This window comes from Salvelinus alpinus, chromosome 6 (genome assembly GCF_045679555.1).
Source record: "Salvelinus alpinus chromosome 6, SLU_Salpinus.1, whole genome shotgun sequence".
NCBI classification, from domain to species: Eukaryota; Metazoa; Chordata; class Actinopteri; order Salmoniformes; family Salmonidae; genus Salvelinus; species Salvelinus alpinus.
Genome location: NC_092091.1, coordinates 40,669,488 through 40,690,857, shown reverse-complemented (window position 1 = coordinate 40,690,857; position 21,370 = coordinate 40,669,488). Strand labels below are relative to the sequence as shown.

Here is a 21,370-nt window from a genome sequence, read left to right as displayed (position 1 = left end):
GTGTGTCACAGCATCATCGGACTGAGCTTGTTGTCATTGCAGGCAATCTCAACGCTGTGCGTTACAGAGAAGACATCCTCCTCCCTCATGTGGTACCCTTCCTGCAGGCTCATCCTGACATGACCCTCCAGCATGACAATGCCACCAGCCATACTGCTCGTTTTGTTACGTGATTTCCTGCAAGACAGGAATGTCAGTGTTCTGCCATGGCCAGCGAAGAGCCTGGATCTGGGACCGTTTGGGACCTGTTGGATCGGAGAGTGAGGGCTAGAGCGTGATCAACCATTTCAAAGTGTGTTCACATTATGGGGATAAAAATAGTCCGACTTGCGCCTAAATGTCGATTGCATGAACTTGACAAAAATCATGTGATCATAGGTCATGAAGTTGGTTCAACGTAATTTTATAAAAATTACGTGGAAACAACTTTGATTCAACCAGTGTGTGCCCAGTGGGCATTGTGAACCACGGGTGTTTTTGTTTGACCCATGTGAACGTGACCAAAGACATGACAAATAGGAACCAACTTTGCTGCAATTCATGAGTACAGTGGATATGTGCAAATGAATGTGATATTTGAGGCGCTCTCTCACCAATTCTTCGTACACATATATTTTTCAGTGTGTGATATAGGAGTTGGAGACATGTTCATTTCGACGTTCTAAAGAATACTTTTTATAAACAATGGCAACACTGCCATGTTGCGCTAAGCCTTGCTGTTGTCTTAAGTCTCTCCTTATGTAGTGTTGTGTTGTCTCTCTTGTCGTGATGTGTGTTTTGTCCTATATTTATATATTTTTTAATCCCAGTCCCGTTCCCGCAGGAGGAATTTTGCCTTTTGGTAGGCCGTCATTAGAACTAAGAATTTGTTCTTAACTGACTTGCCTGGTTAAATAAAGGTTAAATAAAATAAATAAATAAAATGTTGGAAAACCACATCAGTGTCTGACTTTTGGCTGTCGCAGATGCACCTCCCCCGACTTCAAGCCTCGACTTTGATCTGCAGTCGGTTGCTTTTTCTTACCACTCAAATGTGCCTTGTGTCTGTGGTGCCACAGCGAGAGGGATAACTGGGCCCAAAATCTGTCTTCTTCAGCAGGTTGCGTTTTTTTTTCGCTCATCAAGTGAGGAGTTTTTATATGAGTGTCGAATTTGGTTAACAAAACATGTAATTACTTATTTGCTACATGTGGCTTATTTATCAAACTGAAGTTTCGTAATGCTTAGGTTGTTATGAGTGTGCTGATTAGTAGACGTGACATCCCGGCAATTTAGAGAAAAAAAACACTTTATATCAGTGCCTGTTGTTCAAATTCATATCTGCTCTCTCATTGGTTAGAATGGTCCCACCTTGCCTTCTCCCGACTCCCTTACATTTTGGAAAACATTTATTTTATTTTCATTGCTAGAGCGGCCTCTTGAGTATCTGGACAATATAATGGATAATCTGTGCCACAGTGGAAAAAATCTGGTCGTCACTAGTTACCACTGCCACAAAGTCAGAAGGCCTGCGTACTCAACCAATCTGATGAGGGAGTGTGATGACGCTTTGCCGGCTCAGAAGACACGCCTACCCGACCAATCAAATTAGGGAGTGTGTTGACGTGTATTCTGGTTTGCGGGAAACAACTCATTTAAAAAAAAGCATATCTTGAGATCAAGTTTGAGGACAAATTAACTGAAGGGTATCAAGCGCATGAAGCGAGACAGTGGATGGTGGTTGGAAGATCGCGCTTGTTTGAAATGGAAAAGCGTTGCGGTAGCTTTTGATAAAGAAGCAGGTGTTATATAAGTGGGATGCACTGTTGAGCGCTACATCCCGAGGTATTTGTGCTAATTGTAAGGAGATTGTGAAAGCCGGTTAAATGGCGTCTCTTGAGAAGGCAAGAACAAGATGTCAGTAGAAGTGCAGTATTATCATAAGGAGACGTACTGTATACTTGGAATACTGAGGAGGAATGGAGGGAAAAAGTGAGGCAGAGAGAGGGAGGAAGAGGGTGAGCTTGAGTCGGTTAAAAATGGCGGAATAAAGGGAGATGGTTTGTTAAAGAAGAATGGTAGAAAGGGTAAGCAGAGTGAGCTGAAGACAGGAGGAGAAATGGAAGTGAATGAGGTCGAAGTATTGGAGGTGGTAGGTTTGTTTAAGTTCTCGGAGCCCGAGGCTTGCACCGAGGGTCAGGATAAAGATGAGTCTGTGACAGTAGCGGTGAAGTTTTTGGAAAAAGTGGACCTTTGCCTTTTGGCTGATCCATTTGTGCTTTCAGGATGGGTGAAAACAGAGTTGGGTGCTGTGGAATCGGTAAGGGTAACCAGAAGTGGTCTTGTGATAATTGTTTGTGTTTCTGCTGGTCAGAGGGAGAAGGCGCTCAGAGTTAAACGAATGGAGGCAAGAAATACTAATTGTTTTGCTCTCAAGAAAAGGGTGCCATTGAAAGAAGTGTTTACTTGATTACTTGGGTAGCAGTAAATGTAAATGTTGACTAACTGAAGGGGAACATTCCCGGTGTTTGTGATGCTCGTCGTTTGGTGTGACGCAGACAGGGTGGCGTGAGTGGTGAAACCAAAGAGTCATTGTCTGTTCTTTTGAGTTTTGATGTTGAGTCTTTGACCGACAAAGTGATGTTAGGATATATAAGTTATCCTGTACGAGGTTCCTAGGTGTGAGAAGTGTGCAGAAGGGCATGAGACAAAGGAATGTGTAGCATTGGGGATAGTAGTGGTATGTGTTAATTGTAGGGCTGCCCATGGGGCTGGGGATCAGAAATGTCCCGTGCGAGAGTGGCAGGTTGACGTTTCCAGGGTTATAGTACTGCAGAGGTTGTCATATGCCGAGACAGTGAAGAAAGTAGAGGAAGATGGGTCAAGGGGGCGGGATCCTGAGAGGGGTGGTGTGAGTAGTAGATCTGTACCAGTACAGAGGGATAGGCCAACAAGTGATACATGTTTCAGTAAGATTGGATTTTTTACATTTATAGCAATGTTTATCAACTGTACTGCAGGGATGGAACGTAAGTCGCAGAAAATTAAGGTTGTGGTGGCAGCTGCAGAGAGGTATTTGGGTGTGCAAGACGTGACATCAGAAGAGTTACAGGGTGTGTTAAGTGGTGGTGTCCCATCCGTTCAGGTTGTTGGCTTGAGGTAGGACTAAATAGATTTAAATAGTGGATTAGGGTGGGGTAATATATATATTTATTTTTAATTTTGTGAGTGTAGTGTTAGATGGTAAGGTATTTGCTTATTTATTTATTTTTCAAGCAAAGTATAAGGGAGTTGTACTCCAGTCTAGTAGGTGGCGGTAATGCATCATTTATTGGATGCCAACTGCTGTTAAACCTCATCGAAGAAGAAGGACCAATTAACTAAACACATTCGGTAACAAGAATTGGCAACATCACTCAAATTCATAACATTGAGAAAGGACAAAAGTTTTGGGATAAAGGGTCAGTTGTATTTTCTTTGTTAGATAACTAGTAGCTTATTTTTGCTACTCTCATCTAAAATGAGCTAGCTAGCTAGAATAAATCAAGTCAAATCAAATGTTGTTTGTCACATACACGTGTTTAGCAGATGTTATTGCGGGTGTAGCGAAATGCTTGTGCTTCTATTTCCAACAGTGCGGGAATATCTAATAAATAATATCTAACAATTTCACAACAAATACCTAATACACACAAATCAGAGTAAAGGAATGGATTTAAGAATATACAAATATATGGATGAGCAATGTCAGAGCGGCATAGACTAAGATACAGTAGATAGTATAGAATACAGTATATACATATGAGATGAGCAATGCAAGATTTGTAAACATTATTAAAGTGACTGGTGTTCCATTTATTAAAGTGGTCAATGATTTCAAGTCTGTGTATGTAGGCAGCAGCTTCTCTGTGCTATTGATGGCTATTTAACAGTCTGATGGCCTTGAGATAGAAGCTGTTTTTCATTCTCTCGGTCCCAGCTTTGATGCACCTGTACTGACCTCGCCTTCTGGATGATATACTGACCTTGCCTTCTGGATGATAGCGAGGTGAACAGGCAGTGGCTCGGGTGGTTGTTGTCCTTGATTATCTTTTTGGGCTTCCTGTGATATTGGATGTTGTAGGTGTCCTGGAGGGCAGATAGTTTGCCCCTGATGATGCGATGTGCAGACCGCACCACCCTCTGGAGAGCCCTGCGGTTGTGGGCGGTGCAGCTGCCTTACCAGGTGGTGATGCAGCCCGACAGGACGCTCTCAACTGTGCATCTGTAAAAGTGTGTGAGGGTTTTAGATGACAAGCCAAATTTCTTCAGCCTCCTGAGTTTGAAGAGGTGCTGTTCCGCCTTCTTCACCACACTGTCTGTGTTTGTTGGACCATTTCAGCTTGTCAGTGATATGTACGCAGAGGAGCATAAAACTTTCCACCTTCTCCACTGCTGTGGATGTGGATATGTGGGTGCTCCTCTTGCTGTTTCCTGAAGTCCACAATCATCTCCTTTTCTTTGTTGACGTTGAGTGAGAGGTTATTTTCCTGACACCACACTCCCAGAGCCTTCACCCCTATACACTTCTTGATAAACTCAGTAACCGTCTCAGTGTGCACATCAATATTATTCTCTGAAGCTGCCCGGAACATATCCCAGTCCGCTTGATCAAAACAATCTTGAAGCGTGGTTTCCGATTGATCAGACCATTATTGAATAGTCCTTTGCACGGGTACTTCCTGTTTGAGTTTCTGCCTATAGGAAGGGAGGAGCAAAATGGAATCGTGGTCAGATTTGCCGAAAGGAGGGCGGGGGAGGGCCTTGTATGCATCCCGGAAGTTGTAGTAACAATGACCGAGTGTTTTTCCAGTGACAGTACTACAATCGATAAGCTGATAGAATTTAGGAAGCCTTTTCTTCAAATTTGCTTTGTTAATATCCCACGCTAAAATAAATGCAGCCTCGGGATATGTGGTACACGGCTATGACAATAACCGAAGAGAATTCTCTTGGGAGATAATAGGGTCAGCATTTGATTGTGAGGTATTCTACGTTGGGTGAACAAAAGGACTTGAGTTCCTGTATGTTATTACAATTACACCATGAGTCGTTAATCATGAAACATACACCACCGCTCTTCTTCTTCCCGAAGAGATGTTTATTCCTGTCGGCGCGATAGACCGAGAATCCAGATGGTTGGACTGACTCCGACAGTATTTCCCGAGAGAGCCATGTTTCCGTGGAACAGAGTATGTTACAATCCCTGATGTCTCTCTGGCAAGAAACCCTTGCCCTGATCTCGTCAACCTTGTTATCCAGGGACAGAACATTAGTGAGTAATATACTCTGAAGTGGTGGGCGGTGTGTGCACCTCCTAAGTTTGACTAGAAAACCGCTCCGACTTCCTCTTCTCCGCGGGCGTTGTTTTGGGTCGGCCTCTGGAATCAGTTCAATTGCCCTGGGTGGTGCGAACAAAGGATCCACTTCAGGCAAGTCGTATTCCTGGTCGTAATGATGGTAGTGCTGGTGAGTTACCACCGCTCTGATACCTAATAGCTATTCCCGATTGTATGTAATAACACATAACATTTTCTGGGCTAACAATGTAATAAATAATACATACCAAAAAAAATATACAGCAAAGTTTCCTAAGAACTAGAAGCGAAGCAGCCCTCTCTGTCTGCACCGTCTTATTTAAGGAATTCCATTCCAAGCATAGAGGAGTTATTCTATTTGACAGAGCAACGTTGTTAGTTTCCTACAAGCCTTTAATAATAGTAATATATCATATTCTTGACCTTCAACAGAAGAACAGCCTTTGGCAGGAAAAACAACTCATTTGGGAGAGTTAAAATCTCCCATTCAATGGTGTTCTGTCAAGTTGTGGGCACAAAGACGTATGAATGTCACCAGGGCAAAGACCGACAAACAAATGCCAAAGAGAAATATGCTGCTGAAATGAACATGAAGGCAGTAAGTTCAAAGAAAGATCACTGTAATTTATACTATATACTTTTACAACATTAATTTCATTTGAATAATGTTGAAATACCAACTAACAATGGAATGTTCCTCAATAAAATTGAAGAAGATGGGACTTCAAATGGGTGTCCTAACTCTGTGGTCACTAAAGATCCCATGACACTTATTGCAAGTGTATTTAATGATGAGTACCATTTTATGTGTAATGTGTATATCAAACTGTATTCTTATCATGTAATTCTGTGTATAAAAGTACCCTGTATGTAAAGTGTATGAATAATGTATATATAACAAAATATCTGTAAAAAAAAAACAAGTTAAACAAGTTTACTTTGGGCCAATAAAAGTAGAGTATGTCAGTTGGGTTAGCGTGGTAAGTTTCCCCTTACACTGTTTGGGTGCTTTGGGTGTCTAGAAAAGTGTCATGTAAGTCCAATCAATTATTTATTATTAAATGTTTTGCCATCTTCCATAGCTTGAAGACCATGCCTTTGTACAGCGGCAAACTGGTTCAAAATACCAGAAAGGTGGACTGCACGGCTATGTTAGGTTAAATAAACAAATTACTATAGTAAGTCCTAGGTGCCAAATAAAGTCACAGGGTTGAAGTTTATATCTTAAATCAGCCAAAAATCAGCCAGTTTAAAAAAAATGAAATTTCTGTGAACATTTCTGTTAAACTGTTGTGGATTTTGGAAATAAAAATCTAAAATTAAGACATGTCAATTTGTTTGTCTACATGCCATTTAAAATACAATAGATATTGGAGTAAACCTATTTTGGGGTAAGACAAGTAACTATGAGTAAGGGCAAATATCATGATAATCTTGCGAGCTGAGTTGAAATAAGACATCTGATTACCACTTTGCATTTAGAACGTTTGGTTTTATTATAGTTAATAAATAACCAAATCATTGGTGAATCACTAGATTAAACAAATGCATGTCTTTAAAAAAAATCTTTATTATGGTTAAGGAAACCGAGTAGCACATTCTCCCATAAAAAAACAAAAGTCATCAAGAATATTAACAATTATTAAACTGTGAATATCTTTCCATAATTGTTTTACATGTAGACAATGCCAAAATAAATACGAAACTGTTTCTGGATGCTCAATACAAAAAGTACAATCAATGTTAATGTCTTTTTTGAGTTTCTTCAGGTAATGATTCGCAGGGTAATACTTATGGATCATTCTGAAAGAGGCCTCTTTGACCTTGTTAACAAGCAAGTTTTTGTGTGGTAATAACCAGACTTTTTCCCAACAGATATTAGTGACCAATGTATTCCAGTAATTTGTGACATAATGCATGTCTCGTCTGGCATTGCAAGCCGGTCGACATACGCGTCATCACACTCCCTCATCTGATTGGTCGAGTAGGTGGGATTTCTGATTTTGTGGGTAATCTACCCACAAACCCACACACGTAATCTATAATCGCGACGCTGGATGATGACGTTTGAGTTTAGGGCATAAACAACATGGATGAGAGAGAAGCGCTGAAAAGGCAAATCGATCTGTTGCAAAGTAATGTGGAGTTTTACAGTACAGTTAACATTAATGATACACTATATTTAATAACTAATACTTACCAGTTACATTTGAAAGCTGTCACGCTGGCTGTTGGAACCACCACGTTCTCTGTTGATGCCTAGCTAACGCTATCTAATTTAGCTGGTGCAAATTGACGGTGCTAGCTAGATACACGTTTTTGAATTTTAATTAACCACTGTTGCCAGTTACTTCTTAACCTCTTTCTGTCATCTCACAGATCTCATCAATAACCATAGAAGTATCCATGGTGATGCCCCTTCTTGTTCTGGCCAGCAGTGGCACCCAGCGAGACCACCAGCCCGAGGCAGGAGTCCCAGCTCATTTTTCAGCCCTGCATTCTCCTCGCGTGGTGGGCCTCACCCCCCTCAACCCACAGGACACTGGAGGAAGAGCTTCACCCTCAGTAGCAAGACCAGCTCATCCCAGCACAGTAGACAGACTGCCAAGCCCTCTCTAGAGCAGCAGGGTAGACCAATACAGATTACCAAGCCCTCTTTAGATTCTGCAGCACCCAACTCCTCTACTGGCTTCCTGTCCCTTCATGCTGCAGATACCTTACAGTCCAGCCACAGCAGTAAGGACCCAGCTAGAGGAGAGAAGGATGGAGCAAAATGTGCTACGTCTAGGGATCTAACAGGGCCAAGGGGCCAGCAGTACGCACTCATAGGGGGAGTGAGAAGATCTATGACGGGGACAGGCAGTGGATCCACAGCTATAGAGGCAGAGACTGAACCCGGCAGAGGAAGGACAGGACCTGGGGGCAAGGATGGGCTGGGAGTCTCGGGGCTTAAAGGGCCTGGACCTCCAGAGGACCAGCATAGAGAAACAAAACACAATATTCAGGCCAAGATTGAAGGGAAGAGCATAGGACTGGGACTGCCTCTGATGGTGACCGCCCCTGGACAAATGGACTTGTCAGGTGTCCCTACCTCAGCCAAAACGACCACCACTGCCACCAGGGTTCAGAGCACTGCTCAGCTACATATTAAACATTGCGGCACTGGGAAAACCAACACAGCAGCTAAGCAGGTTGTCGCCAAGGCAACCTCCAACAGCAACCCCACCCCTAGCGATGCCAATTCACTTCCTTTACCCCTTCCACCTCATCTCTCTGCTCCCCCTAGTGCCTCTCTCAGTCCCAGGTCCAAGCTCACCCCAGCCCAGCCAGCCTCCTCTCCCCAGAACCACTCCAAGTTTACCTGGGTGAAGAGCCATCAGCCAGGAGGAGTCAGGCCCAGCCAGGCCAGAATAGAGTCCCGGCCCCCAGAAAATCGAATCACCTCTGTCACCACCACAGTCTCCCATTCTGGGGTCCCTAGTAGTTTCTCATCCAGCCCCAGTTCCAGTAGGAAAGCCTTTGCCCCCAGAAAGAAGGTTCCCCGTAGGCTCAGTTTATCCACTGCAGTCCCTAAGACCTCCAAGTACACCTGGGTGTCCTCCTCTACAGGGGCCCAGGCTAGGCTGTCCCGGAAGCCTCTCTCACCCAAAGACCTGGCCCTGGCTCTGCCCCAGAGAGCTACAGAGGGGTTGGTAGCCAAGAAACCAAAATCCCTAAATCTTTTAGCCAAGCAGCGTAAGGCAGCAGGGGCCTCCTCCTCCACTACCCTCAGTAGTCGCTACTGCTGGAAGGCAGGGCCTGGGGGAGGGGGGCAGACTGGCTCCGGGACAGGGTCCAGAGGTGGGTCTCTGTTCCGCTGGACCTCAGAGAAAGAGAACGGGGCCAAGGGGGAGTCCAGTGTCCCTCCATCTGTAACTCAACGCACCGCCTCCTCTTCCCCTGGAGGGTTCAAACTCAGGAGCAGGATGAAGATCATCAGGAGGTCAGTTAGCAGGTGAGAAAGAAGAGGATGAGGGCAGCCAGTGATTTATCTTCTCATCCATTCTCTTACTATAGAGAGCAATAGTAATGGCGTCTTTTTGTAAGCACTAACTCCGCCATGGCTCGTTGGGTCAAAGCCTATGGGGAGGTGAATTAATGTTTTTATTTTGGGGGGTAGATAAACGTGAAAATAAGGTCTGTTAAATACAAGCCTAGGAGATCTTATACATTTTCTTTGAGATTATTTTCTTCTAACTACTTTTTGTGAATTTTGAAGCATTTATGTAAAAGAAAATATAAATTAAAGCACATAAAGGCTTTACAATTCATAAAGGTCATGTTAACTCAGGGGTTACCAAACATTTTCACTCAGGCCCCCCTTCCAGCTTTAGGGAACATCCTGCGCCCCCCCTTCAAGCGCACGCCATGTTACTATTGGCAAAAGCACTATTCATGAAAAACTGTTCACACCCCTCTTGGCAGAAGAATTTATATTATTTCCCCACTACCTCTAACACACACACACACCTACCTCTAACATGGACATCTACCTCTAACACACTCTGCTATGTATTACAGTGGGTCTGGGGCAGAACGGAGATCCAGCCCAGCAGCCATGACCCTGATCAGCCGCTACTCTCTGCGCCTTAGGACACACACTCCGGTCCGGACACAAACTGCAGTGAGGACACGCACCCTTGTCCAGAGCCCGGGGGGTGTGAAGAGGAGCCCGTCCCTTGAACTGGTCTCATTTGGCAGACACAAGCTACGACGTCTCTCCCCCAACCCCTCCAGGACAGGTAGGAAAAGAGAGCTGGGGGAAAGGGGGCAAACACACATGATGTACAGTCCTATTAGGGCCAGTAGGTTTTTCTGACCTTGGCTAGTGACCTGAACAAAAATAACATCTTCCATGTAACTCCAAAATTAATGAAGGAATTAATGGAGATCCTTTCCATTCTAACATTTTAATTAAAAAAAATAATATGATTTTATAAATTTTGCTAGCAGGGTTCGGGTGAATTCCACAAATTAAATTCCAACTCAATTCCCTCTCCCTATAAATTCCATCAATTCAATATTCCAGCAGGGTTGGGGTCAATTCCCTAAATTCAATTCCAATGTAATTCCCTCTCCATTTAAATCCCATCAATTCAATACAAATTCCATAGCAGTTCTTCAATTCAGAGTAAATTCAACTTGAATTCCAATTCTGAGTCAATAAAAAAATACAGTTCCTAATTCGTTGTTCTGCCACAACAATTCACTCAATTAAATTCATCTCAAATACAAATTCTAAATCAATTCAAAACTACAATTCTTAATTCAATATTCTGCCACAACAATTCAAATAGTTACATTTCCTCACTCGACCAATTCCCTGAATTTATATTCCTTCTTTCAACTCAAGCCAAACACAACCCAACTACCTCAACTCATGGCAGATTCCAAAGACAAACTTAACCTCTTGACAAATTAAGAGGGAATATACCTGGTAAACCTCAATGTCCCCAGAATTCTGAAAACATTCAGGAATTTGGGGAATTAGCTTAACATATAAAATAATACTATCAGATGCTTTTCAAATTGAAACATACCATCGTAAAGCTGTAAAACGTTATCCTAAATATAACCCATCCAATTTGTGAATATCATAGATAAGTTAAAGCTGTTTAATACGAACAGCATCAAATAATGCAGAAAATGCTGAATTCTCAATTCCATTCGATAGCGGCTATTGTTTTATTCATTATTGTGTTATACAGTTTTTCCCCAATTGTTTTGGAACATTGTAGGGAACAAAGCTCCATGCTCTAAAAACAATTGCCAAACCTTTTTTTATGAGATTGGGAAAACACCTAAAACACATTTACTTCATGTTTTTAATATTCAAACAAAACCCTTTATATAACATACTCATTATGTAACATTTACACATCAGTTGCCTAAATGTATAGTTCGAAACAAGATTCATGATAGAAATAAGAGGATCGTCCAGTGCCGTGGTCATGTGGACAACACTCCCAGCAACATGCAAATGTGTGCTTCCGCACCGGAGACCAGTGTTCAATTCCCATTTCCACCTTTCATGCAATTTGTCTGTCTAAATAAAGCACAAATTCTACAGTAGAGTGGAATTCCACTCCAAATAATATATGATAGGTTTATTAATTCAGTAGTTAAATTTACACTCAGTGTTGTAAAATAAACCGTTGGTGTTAATAACTTGAGTTGAGTGTGATTGTCATTTTTACTCTGTGTAGAATAAAACAATCACATTCAAAACCATAGCTATCATTATCATATTTCCCAGCATGCTTTATTGCAGGTACATTTTTAGAATTGTTTATGACAATTTCTGTGTTTTTGCATGCACATCGATTGATTGATTGATCTGATGCTGTACAAAGATAAATAACAAACAATTTTCTAATCTAATTCAATCCGTTAGTGGTTGAACTTATTGCACCCGTTAATGAGATCATTGTTCAAGTTGAAATGGTTTAGGTAGTTTCTTTTGTCCAAGTCTCCCTACCTTGGCAATCGTTATCAATGCAGGTTGTGGGTGATCAAAAGTTCCACTTGTTGGATATACATATCCATATTACTTTGCAAGCCAGCATAAATTGACTTGCTTGATGTGACCTGCAAACCATGAGTTTCAGATCACTGTGTTAGGGTAAAACTAGGCTGTTGCAGTATAGGCTAATGATATGTGTTGTCATAAAGGGTTGCATTTTAAGGATAAGATATTCACTTAGGCCACTCAGGAACATTCAATGTCGTCTTGGTAAGCAACTCCAGTGCATATTTGGCCTTGTCTCCCAGTGTCTGTTGGAAAGCAGACTGAACCAGGTTTTCCTCTAGGGTTTTGCCTGTGCTTAGCTCTATTCCGTTGTGTCCAAAATAACTCCCTTGCCGTTGACAAACATACCCATAACATGATGCTTGAAAATATGAAGAGATGTACTCAGTGTTGTTGGATTTGCCCCAAACATAACGTGTTGTATTCAGGACATAACGTTTTTTTTTGCAGTTTTACTTTAGTGCTCTATTGCAAACAGGATGCATGTTTTTTAATATTTTTTATTCTGTACACGCTTCCTTAATTCACTCTTTCATGCAGGTTAGTATTGTGGAGTAACTACAATGTTGATCCATGCACAGTTTTCTCCTATCCCCTCCATTAAACTCTATATCTGTTTAAAGTCACAATTGGTGAAATCCCTGAGCGGTTTCCGTTCTTTCCGGCAACTGAGTGAGGAAGGAGGCCTGTATCTTTGTAGTGACTGGGTGTATTGATACACCATCCAAAGTGTAATTAATAACTTCCATATGCTCAAAGAGATATTCAATGTCTGCTTTCCCCCCCCCCATCTTCCAATAGGTGCCCTACTTTGTGAGGAATTGGAAAACCTCCCTGGTCTTTGTGGTTGAATCTGTGTTTGAAATTCACTGGTCGACTGAGGAACCTTACAGTTAATTGCATGTATGGGGTACAGAGATGAGGTAGTCATTCCAAAATAATTTGAAATACTATTATTGCACACAGAGTGAGTCCATGCAACTTATTATGTGACTTGCTAAGCACATTTTTACAACTGAACGTTAGGCTTTCAATAACAAAGGGGTTGAATATTTATTGACTCAAGACATTTATTGACTCAAGACAAAATCCTAGCGGAAAACCTGGTTCATTTCAGCTTTTCATTTTTAATTTGTAAAAATGTCTAAAAACATAATCCATTTTGACATGTTGGGGTATTGTGTTTAGGCCAGTGACACAAAATCTCAATTTAATCCATTTTAAATTCAGGCTGTAACAACAAATTGTGGAAAAAGTCAAGTGGTGTGAATACTTTCTGAGGGCACTGTATGTTGTAGAATTATAAAGCAATACCAAATAATTGAGTAAACAATACTTGGTGGAATTTGAATGTTCCCTCCTTATACAAGACGTCCTTAAGTGATAGTTCACCCGTATTACAAAATAACAATGCCATAGTTCATAAACTGCTTACGGCTAAGGAAACCAAAATGTCATTTTGGTTAACTATCATGTTAATTGGACCTATATATTGCCCGTCGACTCTTCATTAGAAAACAGTATTATATATAATTATGTGATTTAAAAGAAAGTTGAATTCAATTTCAATACATTAATAATACATGGTCATAGCCTCGTGGCTATGACCACATCACAGCCTTGATTAAAAATGTCAGAACCAATGGCCTCTCATATATTGTTTTTATACAATGGGTTACCAACATGAAGAAGCAAGATTGTTACCCAAACCATATTTTTTTCAACAAAACATGATGATACATTCACTAACACTGGTTGTCAAGTGCAATTTTAGGCATTCTCTGGTTGTTAGTTCTATTCGCTTTGACTGCCGTGTAAAGCAAAACTACCCAAGCGCTGGTTAATAGAACTTTGCAAGTTGCTATGGCAAACAAAAATGGTTGCTATGGAGGCTTTTCCTCCCCTTGCTAGCTTGCCACTACACAGCTAACACAATCACTTCAGACTGAAGCTGGAAAGACAGCAAAGTATCTTAATTTCGTTTAATCTTACCCGTTTTTCTATTGATATTTCTTTGTATATATCCATACAAATTATGCTGATTCATGATTTCGACTGTCTGAGAAAAATTGCCTGTCTGTCTCGTCCGGTCACGTTCATTATTATGGGACACAGTGAAATCGAATTTCGATATTGTAACAATGTTGGAGATAATTTGTGATGCTTTTTACAGTGTTGATCAAGTTTATAAATTGTGTAGCTGGGCAGATGAGACAGTGGATCTGTAAAAGTAGTTGTAGTGCGTTGCTAGGTAACGGCGTATATTAGCGCTGGGCGATATGGCCAAAATATCATGTTATATGGTATTTAAAAAATGTTTTTGATTAATAAAAGTTCTAAATTTGCTTTATGAGTAGTGCGTGACCCTAGGGTGGCAACACATATATTCTAAATTATTTCAATGGGTCTTACTCCATTCTGATTGTTTTATACTGTTCAATTCTACCTAAAATAATTTCCTGCATTTCCATCAATTTCTGCATTTCCTGCACTCATTGTAGATCATTTCCACACTACCACGATATGGGAAAAAATACTAGGCCTTATTTTTAACCAAATGTTGCAATTGCGATTTAGATCTAAACACTTGGGTGAACTTTTGGAATCATGGAAATAGAATGTTTATTATAATTCTATAGTTAAAATATAAATAATAGTGGGTACTTTGAATACAGTGTTTGACATGACAACAAATGAAAATGCCATGGACAAGTTTATTGTGGCAGGGTAGGAACCAAAGTGATGTTCAGTGTTTCCTATGGGACCCTATAATCTTGTGCTACATTAAATCTTTGTTCATATAGCCAACATATTCATGTTTCGCCTATTCCTCTTTGATTTAGAAGATACTGTTACACAAACAACATGCTGATTTAAGCCTCCACCAGTACTGGTATCAGGCTGTATTAGCTAGCTACGTTTGCTCTGACTCAGAACTTTTATTAGCTAGTTTGCTAGCCAGCTAACTAGCGATTAGCATTAGTGGCTAACACGATTTAGCTTAACTTGCTAAGAAAATACAAACTAGCTGTTTGCAGATGTAAGAAACACAAACTGATATTGTAATTATAGAACGCTTGTGGATTTATATTACGATCAAAGTGGAAACAACTTCGTTGTCATCAACATTGTTGCATGTGCTGCATTGACCATGCAAACTGAACAAAAGTGTCTCGTGGACAAGCAACAACAAATTCGCTACTTGAGTGACGGGGTGAGACTAGGTCTGTGCGGAGTGCGGAATGGAGAGAGAGAATGCAGAGAGGGATGACTCAAGTAGCGGAGTAAACTATAAAAATGGACGTTACACAGGGCGTATCACATTTAACAATCCACACATTCAAATATCGGTATAGAAGGTAATGTAAAAACCCAAACCGGTCCGTGCATAAATACCAGTATATAGTAAAATACGGTATACTGCCCAGCCCTACATTTGATGAACGTACTGGCCATGTGTATGTTGTTTAGTATATCATCGGCAGGAAAGGTTGCTAGATCGAATCCCCGAGCTGACAAGGTAAACATCTGTCGTTCTGCCCCTGAACGAGGCAGTTAACCCACTGTTCATAGGCCGTCATTGTAAATAAGAATTTGTTCTTAACTGACTTGCCTAGTTAAAAAAAGGTTAAAATAAAAATTCCATTGCAAGGACGCTTCATGTTAGAATTCAATTTCAAATCACAGTTTAAATTCCAGTTCCATTCCAGGGATGATATTCTTTTCAAATTCAATTAAAATTCAGACAGTCTAAATTCCAGTTAAATTCCAATTACGTTTTTTGAAGATATAATTCTTCACTTCCTGCTTGAATTCCAAAATTGAATTCGGAATTTGAAATTAAATTGGAATTTACCCCAACCTTGATCACTAGCGATCACAGAATAAACACATTTTGAATTACATACCTACAGTAGAAAAGAGGATAATATATTATTTCTAATGATTTTAACTTTGTTTTTCAACTCCTAATATTTAAGCAAATTACATTCATTGGAGCCAATTAAACTCACTGGAGTAGCTGACATAGGCTTTGAAAAAGCACCCGTGAATAGGCTGGCTAATTATTCAGATGGCTGTGAGTTGTGTCTTAGTCTGTGTTAGCTACTGTGTGACTAATTCACTTAGAGGGAATCCTTAATGTTGAAACTGACACTTCTTTTTGGGATATTACAGCACAAAGAAGTTACTGCAAACAATCACTGTTTGTTGCCATCTTTAATGAATATATCCCTCTGTGTAGAATTACATGACATGGACTGGAGTAGTGTGGATATAATCTGTCTAACAGCTCTATGGTTTAGTAATTTTAGGACACTGTGATCATTTTAGGAAACTATTGGACATGTTTGCGCTTTGCAGTGCTCGAATCGGCCTATCTGCCGATGGTATCCCACACTGTCTCCAGTCTCCTGCAGGGGGCAACATACCCATCTCTATGAGAGGCCTATGGAGAAATGCAATGTGGTCTTTGTGTGAGGTCGGCAGTTAAGAAGAGGGGTGGGGGGGTGTAATTGATAGCCTGATTGAGCTGTGATGGTGAACAAGTGGTTACAGTGGGTAATTTGCAGGGCTGGAGGTGGGGAAAAGAAGAGGCTCTACTATCAAGCCCTAACATCACCACACCACTCACCTCCCCATCTCCCCCATCCAGCCCTCTAGATAAAAAGCAGCTTATGCATAATTATCATTTTGCAAATTGGATTGTTTTAACAAACTAGAGAATCTAGGCCTAACCTGATAGAAAGCAATCAGTGTTTTTACAACCCTCTCTTCCTTCCATCCCCCGGTCATTCTGCTATAGCAGCCCCTGTCATGCCCGTCTTTGTAATCTCCCCCCAGTCAATGGAGTCGAGCAGACATTAGAAAATACATCACTATTAACAATGGGCTTTATTCATCCTGATGGCTGGCTGTCTGGCCCTCTCCATCGCTCACTCTCTCTGTTTCTCTCCTTTCTCTCTCTTCATTCACCCTCCTCTTCTCACATCAACTCTCTGTCCTCCATTGTTTTCCTTCTGTTCGTCTCTTCTTGTTCTGTCTCTCACCCCTCTCTCTCTCCATCCAGTCATTCTTTCTCCTGGTTCTGTGCCTTATCTTCCCTTGTAAGTGTCGAGATGAAGCTCGCCTGAAGCAGGACATGTTTTTTTTTCTTCTCAGTGATGGAGGGAAGGAAGGAGAAACTGAGGAAAGAAGGGATGGAGAGAGAGAGAGAGAGGAAGATGGAACGAGGTAAAGAGAGAGGGAAAGTAGCCATCTATGCTGCAGATAAGAGCTGCTAATAAAGAGCAAATTTAATTACTAATGATAGGGAGCAGTCTTACAGCTCTGATGACCACACACAAACAATGTTGTTTTCTCTTCAATGATCTCTCTTTCTCTCAGTGCAGCAGTAGTGCAGGCGTTAATTTTGCTCCCCGGATATCTACGGTTTAATTTAAAGAGAAAATTCAAGGCCGTTATGAATCGTGTGTGTATGTGTGCGTACGTGTGTACGTATCTGTGAGCCCAGATAACCTAATAAAGCAGATAAACGACAGGAATGGACAGAACGCGGAGTGGAGGAGTGCTGAGCCATGTGGGTTCAGGCCCCATGTGATGGCTCGCTGGGAGTGGAGGGTCTCTCTCTCCCCCCTCCATCTCTCTTTCAGCCTCTCTCTCTCCCCCCTCCATCTCTCTTTCAGCCTCTCTAAATCAAATCAAATGTAATTGTCACATGCGCCGAATACAACAGGTGTAAACATTACCCTGAAATGTGTACTTATGAGCCCTTTCCCAACAATGCAGAATTAAAAAGTAATAGAAAATATAAATAGTAGCACAATAAACAAAGCTATATACAGTGCTCTGCAAAAGTATTCATCCCCCATGGCATTTTTCCTATTTTGTTGCATTACAACCTGTAATTTAAATAGATTTTTATTTGGATTTCATGTAATGGACATACACAAACTAGTCCAAATTGGTGAAGTGAAAAAAATTACTAAAAAATCTAAACCTGAAAAGTGGTGTGTGTATGTATTCACCCCCTTTGCTATGAAGTCCCTAAATAAGATCTGGTGCAACCAATTACCTTCAGAAGTCACATTATTAGTTAAGTAAAGTCCACAAGGAAAACGCTATGTCTGGCGCAAACACCTCCCTTCACCCCGAGAACCCCATCCCCACAATGAGCATGGTGGTGGCAGCATCATGCCGTGGGGATATATTTCATCGGCAGGGACTGGGAAAATGGTCCGAATTGAAGGAATGATGGATGGCGCTAAATACAGGGAGATTCTTGAGGGAAACCTGTTTCAGTCTTCCAGAGATTTGAGACTGGGACAGAGGTTCACCTTCCAGCAGGAGAATGACCCTAAGTGTACTGCTAAAGCAACACTTGAGTGGTTTAAGGGGAAACATTTAAGTGTCTTAGAATGGTCTAGTCCAAGCCCAGACCTCAATCCAATTGAGAATCTCAAATGAAATTGTATTGGTCACATACACATGGTTAGCAAATGTTAGTGCAAGTGTAGCGAAATGCTTTTGCTTCTAGTTCTGACCGTGCAGTAATATCTAGCAAGTGATCTAACAATTTCATGCATAGTTTCCTAAGAACACGAAGCCAGGCGTCTATCTCTGTCGGCGCCATCCCACCTGTGGTATGACTTAAAGATTGCTGTACACCAGTGGAACCTATCCAACTTGAAGGAGCTGGAGCAGTTTTGCCTTGAAGAATGGGCAAAAATCCCAGTGGCTAGATGTGCCAAGCTTATAGAGACATGCCCCAAGTGACATGTAGCTATAATTGTTGCAAACGGTGGATCTACAAAGTATTAACTTTGGGGGGGTGAATAGTTATGCATGCTCAAGGTTTATTTATTTACTTATTTCTTGTTTGTTTCACAATAAAACATATTTTGCATCTTCAAAGTGATAGGCATGTAGTGAAAATCAAATGATACAACCCCCCCAAAAATCTATTTTAATTCTAGGTTGTAAGGCAACAAAATAGGAAAAATGCCAAGGGGGGTGAATACTTTCGCAAGCCGCTGTATATATTTAAGTGGGCAGGGGTACGAGGTAGTTGAAATACTAGGTAGGGGTAAAAGTGACTAGGCAATCAGGATAGATAGTTAACAGAGTAGCAGCAGCATATGTGGAGATTGTGAATGTGTGTGTGGTGTCAATATGCGTGTGTGTGTGAGTGAGTGTGTGGGTAGAGTACTCTAGCTGTCTCTTTTGTGTCTGTATTTGTCTATACAGTGGGGCAAAAAAGTATTTAGTCAGCCACCAATTGTGCAAGTTCTCCCACTTAAAAAGATGAGAGAGGCCTGTAATTTTCATCATAGGTACACTTCAACTATGACAGACAAAATGAGAAAAAAAGTCCAGGAAATCACATTGTAGGATTTTTCATGAATTTATTTGCTAATTATGGTGGAAAATAAGTATTTGGTCACTTACAAACAAGCAAGATTTCTGGCTCTCACAGACTTGTAACTTCTTCTTTAAGAGGCTCCTCTGTCCTCCACTCGTTACCTGTATTAATGGCACCTGTTTGAACTTGTTATCAGTATAAAAGACACCTGTCCACAACCTCAAACAGTCACACTCCAAACTCCACTATGGCCAAGACCAAAGAGCTGTCAAAGGACACCAGAAACAAAATTGTAGACCTGCACCAGGCTGGGAAGACTGAATCTGCAATAGGTAAGCAGCTTGGTTTGAAGAAATCAAATGTGGGAGCAATTATTATGAAATGGAAGACATACAAGACCACTGATAATCTCCCTCGATCTGGGGCTCCACGCAAGATCTCACCCCGTGGGGTCAAAATTATCACAAGAACGGTGAGCAAAAATCCCAGAACCACACGGGGGGACCTAGTGAATGACCTGCAGAGAGCTGGGACCAAAGTAACAAAGCCTACCATCAGTAACACACTACGCCGCCAGGGACTCAAATCCTGCAGTGCCAGATGTGTCCCCCTGCTTAAGCCAGTACATGTCCAGGCCCGTCTGAAGTTTGCTAGAGAGCATTTGGATGATCCAGAAGAAGATTGGGAGAATGTCATATGGTCAGATGAAACCAAAATATAACTTTTTGGTAAAAACCCAACTCGTCGTGTTTAGAGGACAAAGAATGCTGAGATGCATCCAAAGAACACCATACCTACTGTGAAGCATGGGGGTGTAAACATCATGCTTTGGGGCTGTTTTTCTGCAAAGGGACCAGGACGACTGATCCGTGTAAAGGAAAGAATGAATGGGGCCATGTATCGTGAGATTTTGAGTGAAAACCTCCTTCCATCAGCAAGGGCATTGAAGATGAAACGTGGATGGGTCTTTCACTATGACAATGATCCCAAACACACCGCCCGGGCAACAAAGGAGTGGCTTCATAAGAAGCATCTCAAGGTCCTGGAGTGGCCTAGCAAGTCTCCAGATCTCAACCCCATAGAAAATCTTTGGAGGGAGTTGAAAGTCCGTGTTGCCCAGCAACAGCCCCAAAACATCACTGCTCTAGAGGAGATCTGCATGGAGGAATGGGCCAAAATACCAGCAACAGTGTGTGAAAACCTTGTGAAGACTTACAGAAAATGTTTGACCTCTGTCATTGCCAACAAAGGGTAAATAACAAAGTATTGAGAAACTTTTGTTATTGACCAAATACTTATTTTCCACCATAATTAGCAAATAAATTCATGAAAAATCCTACAATGTGATTTCCTGGACTTTTTTTTCTCATTTTGTCTGTCATAGTTGAAGTGTACCTATGATGAAAATTACAGGCCTCTCTCATCTTTTTAAGTGGGAGAACTTGCACAATTGGTGGCTGACTAAATACTTTTTTGCCCCACTGTATGTCTCTGTGTAATGTGGTGTTGCTCTATATTATACAATCACACAGTTAGAACAGAGCTATCTCTGAGTCTTCGCATAACAAATCCAATCCCGTCAATAGATCATGTTAGGTTCAGACTTCACTTCACTGAGAGGGTGTCTTGGGGGGTTGGAGATGTAAGTTGAGAGGGCAACTGTTGGTGCGTTAGAGTTGGTGTAGTTCACATACTGGCCCTGCTATGGCAGCCATGTTCTCCTCTTTCTCAGCATCAAGTTACTGGTACCCCCCCTCCACCACAAACACACACACATACACACACATACACCCCCACCCCCCCCCCAGCCGGTTACCCCGCCACCACAGATGTTTTGTGGGGATCCCGCTACCGTGCCGATGATCGGCCCATTTGGTCCATAAATTATCATAGTGCGACGTGCATCTAACCACAAATATATTTAGGCTTCACTTAGTGACAGTATGCTCTTATATCATGCCCCCAGGCTCTGCTATTAGGTCTTCGTATGACTTAGCAATATAGTGATTCTATGATATACTCTGAAATAAAATCTAAATCGAGCTGCACTATTTCTTTGTATATGCAACACAAAATGTAGGTGTGCGTGTGTGGACTATCTGTTAG

At 41.4% G+C, this 21,370-nt stretch overlaps 1 protein-coding gene across 3 annotated transcripts in view; it reads left to right on the top strand.

Moving 5' to 3' along the window:
• The first annotated feature begins 7,382 nt into the window (after positions 1–7,382).
• The window catches only part of LOC139578687 (zinc finger CCCH domain-containing protein 3-like), a 92,635-nt gene continuing 78,647 nt past the window's right edge, over positions 7,383–21,370 (top strand). Inside the window, exons 1-4 of one of the 3 annotated variants that reach the window (XM_071406620.1) lie at positions 7,383–7,471; positions 7,716–9,318; positions 9,897–10,117; positions 17,065–17,136. In XM_071406620.1, the coding sequence (XP_071262721.1) occupies positions 7,426–7,471; positions 7,716–9,318; positions 9,897–10,117; positions 17,065–17,136 (1,942 nt within the window). In that variant the 5' untranslated portion in view covers positions 7,383–7,425. Of the gene's footprint in view, positions 7,472–7,715; positions 9,331–9,896; positions 10,118–17,064; positions 17,137–21,370 lie in introns of all 3 variants that reach the window. The other 2 variants (XM_071406619.1, XM_071406622.1) reach the window with 2 other exon arrangements.